This window comes from Dermacentor variabilis, chromosome 6 (genome assembly GCF_050947875.1).
Source record: "Dermacentor variabilis isolate Ectoservices chromosome 6, ASM5094787v1, whole genome shotgun sequence".
Classification (NCBI taxonomy): Eukaryota; Metazoa; Arthropoda; class Arachnida; order Ixodida; family Ixodidae; genus Dermacentor; species Dermacentor variabilis.
The window spans coordinates 87,568,323-87,581,775 of record NC_134573.1 but is presented as its reverse complement, the minus strand read 5'-3'; the positions used below and the strand labels follow the sequence as shown (position 1 = coordinate 87,581,775).

General features: G+C 47.6%; 1 protein-coding gene across 2 annotated transcripts in view; it reads left to right on the top strand.

Moving 5' to 3' along the window:
• The first annotated feature begins 2,191 nt into the window (after positions 1-2,191).
• The window catches only part of LOC142584253 (thiopurine S-methyltransferase-like), a 33,625-nt gene continuing 22,363 nt past the window's right edge, over positions 2,192-13,453 (top strand). For both annotated transcript variants that reach the window (XM_075694398.1, XM_075694399.1), the window contains exons 1-2: positions 2,192-2,348; positions 13,099-13,191. In XM_075694398.1, coding sequence (XP_075550513.1) covers positions 2,257-2,348; positions 13,099-13,191 — 185 coding nt within the window. In that variant the 5' untranslated portion in view covers positions 2,192-2,256. The remainder of the gene's footprint in view (positions 2,349-13,098; positions 13,192-13,453) is intronic.

Genomic DNA, 13,453 nt, shown 5'->3' with positions numbered 1-13,453 from the left:
CACCAAAGTCATTAATTTAATATCGCCGAATACCCTACATACAGCCCCGAGCCGATGAATGCAACGCCCCCTCGACAGTCCGCTGATTGCAATTTCAATGGTACCGACGGAAACGAGTTGGCGTCACGCCCGTAAAGTTGGCCTCGCTGCATTGCAGTTGAATATTTGACGTCATTTTGCGCCACCTGATAGCGCTCCACGAATACTGGTGCGAGCGGCGTCGGAAAAGTAATGCGCAACTCTGCTCCGTGCGGGAGCACATACAGGAACGCTAGTGCTGACTAGCTTGGACGCTCGTGACCAGTAGCAACTCTTGTGGCGGTCCCGGAAGACAGCAAGAGCCGCAGAATCCCTAGACTGAAGGCGCCTCCCAACACAAGCAGAACGACACCTTGATGTCATTTTTTTTAAATTGATGTTTTTCCTCCTCCTCCTTCGCTGGGGATGGGAACTAGGAGGCTCAACGCAGCTAGGTATCGCGAACCCAGGCACCAATAGGTCGGAAAGTACCTGTGCGAGATGTTCCCGTTGGTGACGCGTGGGTGCGCTGCGGCCGACCGGCTGGACAGGTGTTAGAATCTAAATGCGTAGCCGGGCCCTTTCTCGCCCATCCATCTGCACACGCTGTGCCATCTACAGCGGTCGCTGCACAAAACTCCGTATGTGACCCTTGAGATGCATGGCGTGCAGGTGAGAATCGTTCTCGCCAGCCGCCCACCCAGTGGAACAAAGCCGGTGACCCAAGTCATCGAAAAAGGCGATTTGAAGGGCGGCACATATGCAGCGTATTTGTGGCGCAGCTTGCTAAAATTAGAAACACGTGTGTCGGGGCCACCATTCCGCCGAGTGGCTTCCTTTTTTTCATCCACGAGGAAAACGGTTAGATACCCTGATGGTGGCAGAGAAAAGTTCATGATGTCCAAGAATGGTAGTCACATTAAAACTTGTTCGAATCTTCGCACGGCGTCACTTAAATTGAGACGTCATTTGCAGCAGAACTTTTCGCCTCAGTGCTTATTGATCTCCCGGTGGGACCTTCAAAACGACTATTGAAGTGTGAAAGCCATGAGGCCCATAACATATTTCTTCAACTATGAGGCTTTTCTTTCGAGGAACCTGTACGGGTTTCCTTTGTAGCAATTGCTACGATCGGGTGGATGTCTGATTTTCCCTTTATTCATTACTTCTCTCCCCCTTGCGGGTTTCCGCAGAACTACTACGTCATAACATAGGAACTTCCTAACCCCGCACATAAAACTTTATTTTCACAAACATAGAAGTTGGGAAGGGGTATCAGGAAATATCATATTGAAATGTAATCACAAATTCAGGTTGACCGCATGTCATAGAGTTAGGTGCTTGTCAGCGGCATTCTGCATAATAGAGACCGATATATAGCTGTGCCACTTCATAAATACTCGAAACTTGTTTCACTCGCCCCAGTACGATGTCGCCATAATACACAAAGAAAGCAAAAATAACCATGATACCAGATTTTCTTAACCCAATACATTAAAACAGCTCATATATAGTACCCGGGAAAAAAATTGCGAAGGTCATTGGCAAAACAGCTAAATACAAATATTCCCTAGACCTATAGGTTTCCTTTGAACGAATGCAGCCTACTCAGATATCGGATATCTGACAGTCGAACTCTATCCGGCTGTGTGCGCATTTTTGCCTTCATAACGTGAATTACTATGCTTTGAAGAAAAGAATTTGCGTACATCGCAGGTTCTCGGCTTCTTTATTAAATGCGCACTTTCTTTCTGCTATGACAGAGTGAAAAATTTAGATTTATTGAAAATATATCAGAAACTGCTTTAAAATTCCATTTTACACAGAAAACAGTTCATGAGACCTCAACCCTGCCCAAATAAGCCACCCAATAACCGCTGGCTTGTTGCCCAGCCATCGGCAGTGTGTAAACGCACTTATTTCAGGATCGGCCAGGCAGGCAAATACAAGATTGTGGGCTTCACAATAGGAGAATCCTGGTGGTGTAGTAAGTGAGCTCGGAGCCGAAGCAATTGCTACCTTTTACGGTCTGTTTTAGTACATTTATTAAGTTCTACAAAGTGCGGGAGCGCAGGTGCGAGCGCTCTTATCATGTTTTTGTTTGACTCTTGCTTTCCCTTCCTGTGAAGCTTCTGGCGCCAGCGTGCGGCAGGGCTATCGACTTCTATTGAGGCCACTGCTGTGTAGTATGAAGGTGCCTGCTGCTCCAGCTTTTAGGTAAGCCGTTCAACAAGCACCATGGACTGCGCACCGCCACGAGACACCCAAGAATATTGGAACTATATGTGGAAGGAAGGACAATCGATGTGGCAGAAGGAAGGCGTTACCAAGTGAGTCAGTATGTCATACTCGTTATGCTGCCAAGCTGAGAGCATAAAGCAGTGATACGTACTTTGAAGTGCTGTATATATTGAACCAGGATATTAGTCGCAGCAGTTTCTATCCCAAAGATTCTCCATTTTCCTTGTTGCCTAAGGAGACAAGAGTAAGAATGTGATAATTGAGGTTCTACTTCTTCTGCTTCAGAATACATTTTGTTCGTTTACTTTCAAACTGGGGTATTAGAACCCACAGCGAGAACAGCAGAAAATGTTTGTGTGTGTACATGTATACAAGCTTTTTGTCACTGCTTACTTTTCTAATGTAGACTTCGACGAGTTGGAACCTAAAATTAAGGAAGTGGTCCTGCGCATGTACATCTGCGTGCTCATTGTTCTTGCCAATAAGATTTTTGCAGCACAAGTATTGAAGTTTATTTAAGCTACAACTTGGGTGGTTACCGTAGCCTTATATGCATTCGTAAATAGTGTATGCGAGTAAGACGGACTCTTTTCACGTGCAATAGAGTAACAGAAATGTATTGTCGAAAATGCACACAGCGCACAACACGGAAAAGCATGCAAATATCATCACGGCTTACTTTGCTGTAATTTGAGAGACATAAGAAACAAGAAAAAACGAATTCTGTGGTTTTACATGCCAAAATCACTTTCTGATTATGAGGCATGCCGCAGTGGGAGACTCCGAAAGTTCGGACTGCCTAGGGTTCTTTACCCTGCACCTGAATCAGGTGTTTTCGAATTCCTGCCCAATCGTAATGTGGTCGCCGTGGCCAGGATTCGAAACTGCAACCCCGTGCTTAGCAGCCCAACACCATAACCATTAAGAAACCATGGCGGCTCTTGAGAGACACCAGCAAAACGCTGATGGTGAGAAATGGGGAAGCAAATTGCTCGGCTTGTGACCCATCTTTGGTTGCTGGAATTATGGCGCAACGAAAGACGCGGCACGGCTGAAGCAACATACGCAGGGGCACTCTATCTTGATTCCGCCGTTCATGGTCTTTGGCTGCGGCACGATCCTGATAACTAATCATGCACGAGGTGGCCTAGCAATGTGTTCTATTGAACCGATGTTTGATTTAGGTAGCGTAGATGTGCCATACAAAATAGAATGCCTAACTAATACTGCTATTATAAAGGAGTTTTAATAAAACCAGCCCATTTTTATTGTTGAGACAAAGAAAATACCACTCTCAATTGTTTTAATGACAGTGTCACTAACGTGCTACTTAACGTGCTTAATCCAAGGCAGTAATGCATGCTTACATACATAGGAGCGCAAATGCCTCAATAATGGAAGAACATTACTGTGCGCGCGTAGTTACAAACAGTGGCGTGTCTATTAACCGTTTAGATTCGTCGGATTCTCCAACCGCTCCAAAAAAGAGAGAAAAACACACATTCCGGCAGAGCCCATCTAACAGCATAGGCTGATATAAGTGCGGTTAACGCTGAATCATTGTATCGATACACCGTAATGCAACCAACGAAACGCGTCTAGTTTGTGGCCTGCGTACAGCCGGTTCATCTCTGGCGCTCTCTACCGTATGCGCTGAGCCAACCGACACCACCGATGCGATGTCTCCGCACGGAGTTTGTATGAATATGTAAACAAACAAGATAGTCTTAATGTATGTGACGCGGATTCGACATTGCTCAGCATCGGATACACTTAAATTTTTGCTCTGTTGTGATTGGAGAACGGTACATACCAAGTGGATCCCGCCCTGATGTCCTAGGTTGCGCCAAAGATGTTCGTTGAAGAGCTACACATATGTAGCTTCATTTAGTTAGATCCCAAAGTAGGCATAAAAGACTTTCTTTAAAAAGAGGAGCATACCTTCCGGCACATACCAGTTGGGGACACCCTGTAAACCAAGTTCTTGGAAATAGGTTGATTGAGCAATGACTAGAATTCAGTTGCATATAGCCAATGACCCAAATTGACATTGAATAGGTGCATTGAAGCGGGGCACATACACAGTTTCAAATACACAGCGACTCAAGTTGGAGTGAAAGTGGTTCAATGTAAAGCGGCACATCAGCACTGACAAAAACCAAATACCGCAATTTGCCATGAAGCGGGTTAACGCATGTCATTGAAGTGCGCCACATACGGAGTGTAACATGCTCATTTACGCATGTTCACCTCAAAGACATTCATTGAAGAAAGGCGCATAACTTGTGACAGATACCCAGCGGCCGAAGTTTCCGTCTGGTTCATTGACGAGTGGCACCGACCAAGCGGACCATACTCACGCCACTTAGTTGGGATCTATGAGCGTCTTTGAACAGGGCCACATACCCAGTACCGCCTATCCAGCGACCAAGTTTGCATCAAAACGGCTAGGAAACGAGAGACAGATAAATCCTCAGACGAACCCCGAAATGTGGCTGAACTACCCTAAATATGCTATACGCATGAACAAGGTTGTTATCGAAACTTAGGAAGCTGCATGTGAATGAGTGTGTCGCAAGCATATCTTATACAGAAGAAAATCGCTGCAAGTGGGAAAGCTTGATTATGCGTGTTAACCAAATGCATTAAATTTAATGCCCAAAATGTTTCTCTTTGCTTCCCCAAGTATGTTGCCGTGCGTGCGGTGGTTATGAGGTTACGTTTGGCCATCTGGCTCGATACGCGCCAATCCGAAAAGATAGCGCCGAGATGCATGGCCGCCTAGAGAAAAAAATACTTGAGAGAATTACTCAGAATACGCGGTGAGATTTTTCGGTTCGCGCCCCACTCCCTTATGCTAAATGCATTGCAGGGCTTTTAGTCTAGATCAATGATGCGATACAGGCAGTTTTAGGATTTAGCATAACGTGTGTGCTATTCAGCTCCTCCAATATAGCTGATTACTTGTGCTTGGTCAATGAAAACTTAATTTAACACTATATTATCGGCAAAAATAAAATAACGAGACTGACCGCCACACTTGATAGTAGGAGCCAACTAGCCCAACAAGTCTTGTCAACCAAATTTACTCTATAACACACAGTTTCGAAAAAGGTCTAAGTGCTAGTTTATGGCGATACGGAAACAGAAAGTTTATCATGCGCCGAATTTGCGAAAAACTCAAAATTTTCACTAACTTGGCATGTAGTTTGCAACTCTAGCTTCCGCATGTATATGCAATCGTCGTGGTGTTGTACGTTTTCGTACGATTCACATTTTTAGAATACTTCAGGCACTTTCAGAGATATTTTATGCGCTCTATTTCAATGTTTCTATGTCGCCAAGCGCTTCCGGGCGAACGTGGGTCATTTGGCCGTCCGTGTCATATAGGTAGAGAATCAGGCTACTACGTTGAGGAAACCATTTTCAAGGACCCCATGTGACTAATTTTAGTCGCTTGGTATGTGATCCTGAGTAGGAGCCTAGCTTATTAAAGAATGGCTGCGGACCTTGTCAAGCCATAAAAAAGGCTTTTTGTTCGCGGTCCATGGCGGCATCCTTGGCTCCGGCCGCAATCGAAGAGGACACGATGTGTCCCAAAGGAGTTCAGAACATTTTTGTCGTGTGTACTCCTCACGAGAAAAACGCGGACGCGTACGCCCGAGTGCAGCAAATCAGGCTCGGTGAAGGCACGTTTGGGGTGGCGGCGTACCTGGCCCCACCCGAGAATACGTGTAGAGGAGTCATAAGAGGAGTCGACGTGGAAGTCAGCGAGGCTCCACTCAGAGCGAGAATTGTAAATAATCGCAATCCGGGCGCTTTGGAGGCCAGGCGGATCAAGAACACTACAGCGGTGGTTGTACTTTTCGAGGGAATGAGGGTGCCCAACTACGTGGCATGCGGCGCGAGCATGTTTCGCTGCACGCTCTACCGACGCCACACGGAAGTCTGCTACGGTTGCGGTGGACTGGGACAACGGGCTGACGTGTGTCCCAACCCTGGAAGCAAGTGGTGTCGCACGTGCGGCAAACGATCGCCGGTGGAAGATCACCAGTGCGATCCGCAATGCACGTTGTGCGGTGGCCCGCACCCCACAGCGGCCAAAGAGTGTAGGGACAAATTTCAAGTTCCATATATTGTCAGAAGAAGGCGGCGGCAGCGGCGTCGACGCGCCGAGCAGCTGAAGCTGGGAACCGACGTCATCACGGCGGGCGGCAGGAGCCGCTCGCGTACGCCAGCTGCGCAGGAGCGCAGCACCGAAAGAAGCCGCTCTCGCACGGCAGCTGCGCAGAAGCGCCGTGCAATCAGGCAGCGCTCCAGCGCTCCTCGGCGCTCGGTGTCCGGCGTGCGGATCCAGGAGGAGCCTACCTAGGCGGATCGTGTCAAAGGGAAGAAGAAGAAGGAGCTACAGAGACCCACGGAGGTAACGCGGTCGGCTTCGCCAGAGCATGGTAGTAGGTCGCACGTGGACGCATTACTTAAGGAAGTTAAGGAGCTTAGAGAGGAGGTGCGCCGACTCAAAGCTGCCATGGCACACCCTAAGTCCTTTGAAATAGAGGCGTGCGACCAGACGCCACAGGTAGTCGAACATATACCCCGCGTAGGGCTCACTAAAGCAAAGCGCAAGGCCCCCCTTCCTAACGACGAGAGCGACTCAGAAACATCTGAGGGAGAGGTACAGCAAAGAAAGATGTTGGAGGAACTACTTAGGATAAGTAGAGAAAATCAGGAAAGCGTAAAGCTTTTGGTCCAAAGAGTGACCGTACTAGAAAAAAAGGCGGCGATTAAGGCCAATGCCAAGGTCCGAGCGCAAAGCAAGGCAGTGAATCACTCCGAGGTTGCTCCGGCTGTGGAGCAAGGTATGTTGTTGTAGCATCATGGCGGGCGATCACAAAGAGCTGGTAATATGGCAGTGGAACTGCGCTAGTTTTCAAAGGCGCAAGGCTCCGCTACGGCAACTTTTGGCGAATGAGGTGGAAAAACCGCAGATTTTGTTATTACAGAAAACACTATGTGACGACCCTACCCTTTCTGGCTTCGACACTGTGTCGGTCAGGAATGAGGGAGGCAGAAGACTAGCTACGATGATAAAAAAAAATCTAGCCTTTATTGAACATTCAATCGAATCTGGACGGGGTAAGATGGAGGCCCTTTTCGTGGAGGTTATACCGCACGGGCGTCTCAAGCAGAGCGTCTTTGTGCTTAATGTCTATAGCCCGCCGTCGGACCAGAGACAGACGTTTAACTCCCTGCTTAGGAAGGCGACTTCGATAGCGAAACACTCTCCTCTGATAGTTGCTGGGGACATTAACACCCCTCATAATGCATGGGGCTACGTCAGACGGACTTTAAAAGGAGAGAACCTGGCGAGGATCCTGGATGATCTTGCGTTTTCGGTAATCACCGACCCAGGGTTCTCCACTAGGCTGGGCACGTCAGTTGCGCGAGACACAACGCCTGATTTGGCCTGTGTAAGGAACGCAGGTAACGTAACGTGGGCCAATAAGTAGGAGAACCTGGGCAGTGACCACTTCATAGTAGCGGTAACATTGACGGTGGAAGCCCGACCGGCCAGGGTATTTGGAGTCACGGACTGGGAGGAGTTCAGGAAACTTAGGAAGAAGCGAACGAGCACATTTTCCTCATTTTACGAGGCCATCGAATCGCTAACGGAGGACGTCGAGAGGGCTACTAAGGTAGTACAAACAGAAGCGGAGGTCCCAAGAATGGATCCGCACCTAGCGCATCTGTTGGAGGCGAAATCGTCAATTCTGATGAGGTGGAAAACACAAAGGTTAGATCGTAGGCTGAGGAAAAAGGTTGCGGAGCTTAATAGAGAGATTGAGAGATATTGTGCGGAGCTCAATAGGCTACAATGAGACGAGGTCTGCGCGGCAGTAGACGGGTTCATGCGCTCAGGAGGGAAGTGGAACCTCCTCAAGCACCTCCTGGGTGACGCGCAGACAAAGCATAATCAAAGGCAAACACTTAGTAAAGTCATACACCGGCACAAACAGCAGGGAGGTACTGAAGAGTCACTTTTGAATGCGATCGCGGATTGATACCTTCCTATAGGGCCGACGCAGGAAGAGGATTATCCGCAGATCGAGTGCGCGACGGTAGAGGAACTGGACGCGCCTTTCACAGAATCAGAGATCAGGGCGGTGATCTACAATTTAAACAGCAGATTGGCTCCGGGCCCGGATAAAGTTCCTAACAGGCTATTACGAAACCTGGACGATAAAGCAGTCGAACTACTTACTAAGGAGGTCAACAGGGTATGGGAGACAGGACAGGTGCCTGACGGATGGAGGTCGGCTATAGTAACACTCATCCCTAAACCAGGAAAACCTCTTCATTTGGACAACATGAGGCCAATATCACTAACCTCGTGCATAGGCAAGGTAGCGGAGCACGTGATCTTGAACAGGGTTTCCGGGTACATAGAGCGCAAAAACCTCTTCCCACATAATATGGTTGGTTTTCGGCCCTGCCTATCGACGCAGGAGGTCATGCTAATGCTAAGGAAGGAAATCTTTGATAGCGGCACCCGGGACGTGAGAGGGATTCTCGCCCTGGCTCTCACTAAGGCGTTCGACACAGTGTTTCATAGATACATTCTGCAAGCCACGGCCGGGATAGGCCTGCGAGTCAAATTCCAGGCCTTCGTCAGGTGCTTTCTCATGAATAGAACTGCTACTATTCAGGTGGGGCAGATTCGGTCGAGCGTGTACGAATTGGGAGCTCGGGGTACCCCTCAGGGATCAGTCATCTCGCCACTGCTCTTCAATATAGTCAAGAAGGGTCTATCAGATAGACTGGGTGGCCTCCAGGGCATAGGTCACGCAATTTACGCAGATGACATCACGATCTGGAGCCCAGGGGGCTCCCTAGCTGAAAAGGAGCAAGCTCTACAAGCGGCCTTGGACGAGACGGAGGCTTACCTCGCGGACACGGGTCTCAAGCTGTCTATGAGTAAATCGGAGCTGTTGCTTTACAGACCCGCAAGGCAAGGGGTTCGGGGTCTGACACCCCTCAACCAGCTACCCATGGCATTATACGCGAATGATGGGCAGAAAATTCCCAGAGTCGACTCAGTTAAGATCCTAGGCCTGCTCATAGACGCGAGGGGCTGTAATGCCAGAACAATTACCCACGTTACAGCCAAAACAGAGAATATGTTGCGGCTAATTGCTAGGGTGTCCAACCGAAAGAAGGGGTTAGATGAAGACAACCTCCTTCGGATGTACAACGCGTTCCTCATGAGCCATAATAACTATGTGGCGTCAGCTCTAGTGTGGAAAAAAACGGAAAAGACCAAATTAAATACACTCATGCGCAAGAGCATCACGAAAGTGCTAGGCTTGCCTATTGCCATGAGCTCCGACAGCCTAGATCAACTCGGTATGCACAATAGCATAGACGAGATCATAGAGGCACAGGTCACCACCTAGGTGGTTAGGCTATCGTCGACCCAAGCTGGCAGGCGAATTCTCGACGGGGTTGGCATGGCTCCTAGGATAATGGAGGACCGGCGTATAACATTGACACGAAAAACGAGGGCGACCTATCTGGTGAGGCCCTTCCCGCGGAACGTACATCCTCAGCATAACGAGGGTAGACGTAAAGCCCGTGCGCGAGCCATATTGAAGAAATTTAGAGATGACAGAGACTCCGCGCTCTTTGTCGATGCGGCGCAATACGGGAACAGGAGAGTGTTCGCGCTGTCGGTTGTAGACGGGCGGGGGATGCTTCGCTCCTCGGCCTCGGTCAGAGCGGCCACCGCGAGTATAGCAGAGCAAATTGCGGTTGCGCTGGCCTTGTGTGATACAGGGCGTTCCTACATTTACACCGACTCGAGAGACGCAATCAGAGCTTTCGAGTCGGGTAACCTCGCACGAGAAGTGGCCTCTATTTTAGAGAAAAGGGCTTACCGCGGTTTTCATTAGATCACGTGGTTCCCCGCACAGATGGGGACGAACGTTCTCGAGGGATTCCCAAACCTCAACGAGCTTGCCCACGACCGTGCGCGAAAACTCACGCGCCACCACGGTCTGGAGGCTCCGGAGGGGCAGGAAGGGCCTCAGCAGAACGATGCACTCCTCACATTTAATGAAATCCCTAAACATTACCAACTTGGCCGGAGAATTTATCCTCTGCCTCACCCGAAGCTCAGTAGAGGTCAGTCAGCTACACTTAGAATGCTGCAGACGGGATCTTTCCCGTCGCGGGGATTCCTCAGTAGGATGTACTCGGATGTGGACCTTACTTGTCCCGACTGCACTGAAACCTTTTGCTCAATGGCTCACATGCTCTGGCGATGTCCCGCGTTGCCTAAGGACTTCCTCTCCAGCGAAGCCGAATGGGAGGAGGCCATCAGAAGCACGGTACTCCGAAAGTAAGCCCGGGCTAACCAGAGGGCCCAGGAAAGAGCGGGGCGTCACGGCGTTCTGTCCTTTACGTGGGCGCGGCCAGCGGCTACAATGGCCTCCCGTTAGGAGATCCTGGTAGCTCCTCAGGATTAAATAAAGTTCGTTGTCTGTCTGTCTGTCTGTTCGCGGTCCTCAACATTGTGGTGTTGAAATAAAGTGAATTGAATTGAATGGAATTGACTCTTCAATGAACCTCTTTCACTCTCACTTGGGGCACATGATTGTGCAACTTGGGATGTGTCGCATGGTGTGCGCCGTACTTGAAACCTTTTCGACACCAACATGGTCAGTGGGCATCGTGTCGGTCTTTAGTGACCTTATGTGATGTCAATTTGGGTCCTTAGAGGCATGTGCCATTGGTTTTGTGCAGCTCTTCGACGTCCAAAACGTAGGCTACTATTTTTCTGATGCTGGACAAAATCACATCCGCCCCATGAACATCTTTAATGGTCAGATATTCTGCATGAATATTGGAAAAAAATAAACCATTTGCGCGTACTGGAATGCGTTCCGTTCATTCAATAAAGCATTCATGTCATTATCCGAAATGCGCGTTGATAATGTCACTGAAATTAACCACTGGCATCACAGGAGCAGCATGACTCTTTTCAAAAGTAGCTCGGGTGACCCAGAAGGTTCATGTCTGGCATAAGCTAGAATCGTATGATCTTCTCGATAATAAGAAAAACATTCTGCCACATCGGGTCCTTAATTACTTTGCACATAACATGGGGCCCCAAATAAAGATATTCTTTCTTACTAGAAATTCGGTCCCCTGAAAAATGCGTCTCACGCCTAAAGTAAAAAATTATGGAGATCAAACGAACATGTTAAAGCGCAAGTGAGGCGAAGTTTTTTTACATTCTTTGTGATTGGGCTTATCAATGTTCGTGATTTCGTTGGTGACGCGCATCGCTTCAGAAAAGATGGCCTGAACTTTCCGAGGAATTAGTTTGTTTCTCATTCTAAAGTCTATGTAGATGATTCCTTCGCATCTTGGTGCTTAAAGGAGACCACTCGAATCTCTACGTGGCCATCATGCTATAGCTAAGCTTGCTCGCTGTCGTTGTTTGCACTTGTGTTTAGTGTGTATTTGTGTTTAGCGGTATAATGTATGCGCACCTGTTCAGCGAGACGAGTCTTCTTGGCCACCGCTTTCTCGACCGTGGAAAACACTTACCTCCATTGGCACGCACACTATCTAATGCTCTCTCGCAAGGGACGCGTTGACGCAGTTCTCAGTAATGACGTGACCTTTTTGGCGAGGGATAAGACCAAACATAACAGAACAGGAGTACATTTAACGAACTTTCTTCCCGTTTCAGTTCTTGAGTTTCTAACTTCAAACATTTCAGGCTTCATACTCATTGCCTTAGATTGGAACAATTATTCTGAGTGAGTGGCTGAGACTGAGGAGATACCTAATGGCACATCCGCCATCGCACGTTTCCTGAGACCCAACTTGTCTACTCGACAAGACAACACTCATTACCTACCGAGGGGCCGAAGTTATCTATTGTACGTAACCACAACTATAGCAAGCGAGAAAACGACAGAATCCAATTCAAGGGGAAAAGTCATCGACAGTGTCGCCTCAACGAATTGTAAATGAGAAATATTCAAAAGCTACATCTATACTTTGAATTCACATTGCATGTTTAATTTATTGAGCCGACGCTTCAATACGTTTCCGTATTCAGACATTTTCTGCGCCAAAAGATGATTTCATCGCTTATTACAAAGCGAGGAATGAGCACGGCCCACTCGCAAGGGAAATTGCTCGATAGAGCACATGGTTAGACACGCCGTCTGCACGTAGCTGAAGGAAAGGATGACTGTGGTGTGCCAATATTCTACGAACTGATGCATGGACAGGCACACCATCATTGAGGAAATTTAGGAATGTACATATCACGTGTCTGTAACGTAGGGCATGCTGTATTTTATTTATTTCTGTATTGTAGTTTGAGTTATTCTCTAATAAAAACAAGAGCCTCACACTAGATTTCATTGCCAGCATACCTTATGACAGGGGGTCACTGGTTTTGCCATCTATTTTTGATTCCTAAAATAACTTTTAGCTTCGGCAGCATTAAGAAATTTTCAATCGTATAAGTGAAATTTCTGAATATATATTCACTTAATTTGAGCCCTTAATATTTGCAAATTTTGCTAAGTTGCTGCTGAGCATGACCTAATTGTTAGAAATCTCAATATGCTCCTTTGGAGTGTCGCCGGTACGGTATGACAGATAATTTATTTTTAATACGTTTGACAATCTCTTCACCTGCACACGGCGCCCTCTGATATTTGAGAGTAACATATTTCGCAGTAGCCAGACGTGTAAGTAAATGTTCCTTGAGAATTTTCAAGATCGTCTGAAACATAATAGGTTTGTTGATTTCAGACTTTTGAGTGACAACAAAGAAGTTATCATCGCGGGAAAATCGCGTGCTCGTGTGTTCATACCCCTCTGCGGAAAAGCAGCAGAACTGAAGTGGTGAGTAAGCCTCTTGAGTAACTTGAGTCTCAGCTAATTCTCACCTGCTTTATAGAGAAGGTGGACTCCTGAAGAAACCTTTGAGTATGTTGGCATGTAGTTAGACGATGTCTTAGAGATAGATCTAAAGGCGTGTCATAATGTGTTCGGCTGTCAGTAACAAATATTTATAAGTTTGGCTCGCCCTTGCTTAGTATTTGCAACCTTTTTTTTGCTTGAAAGGGGTGTGGGATTTTCTTCATGAAAATTTTTCTTTGCAACG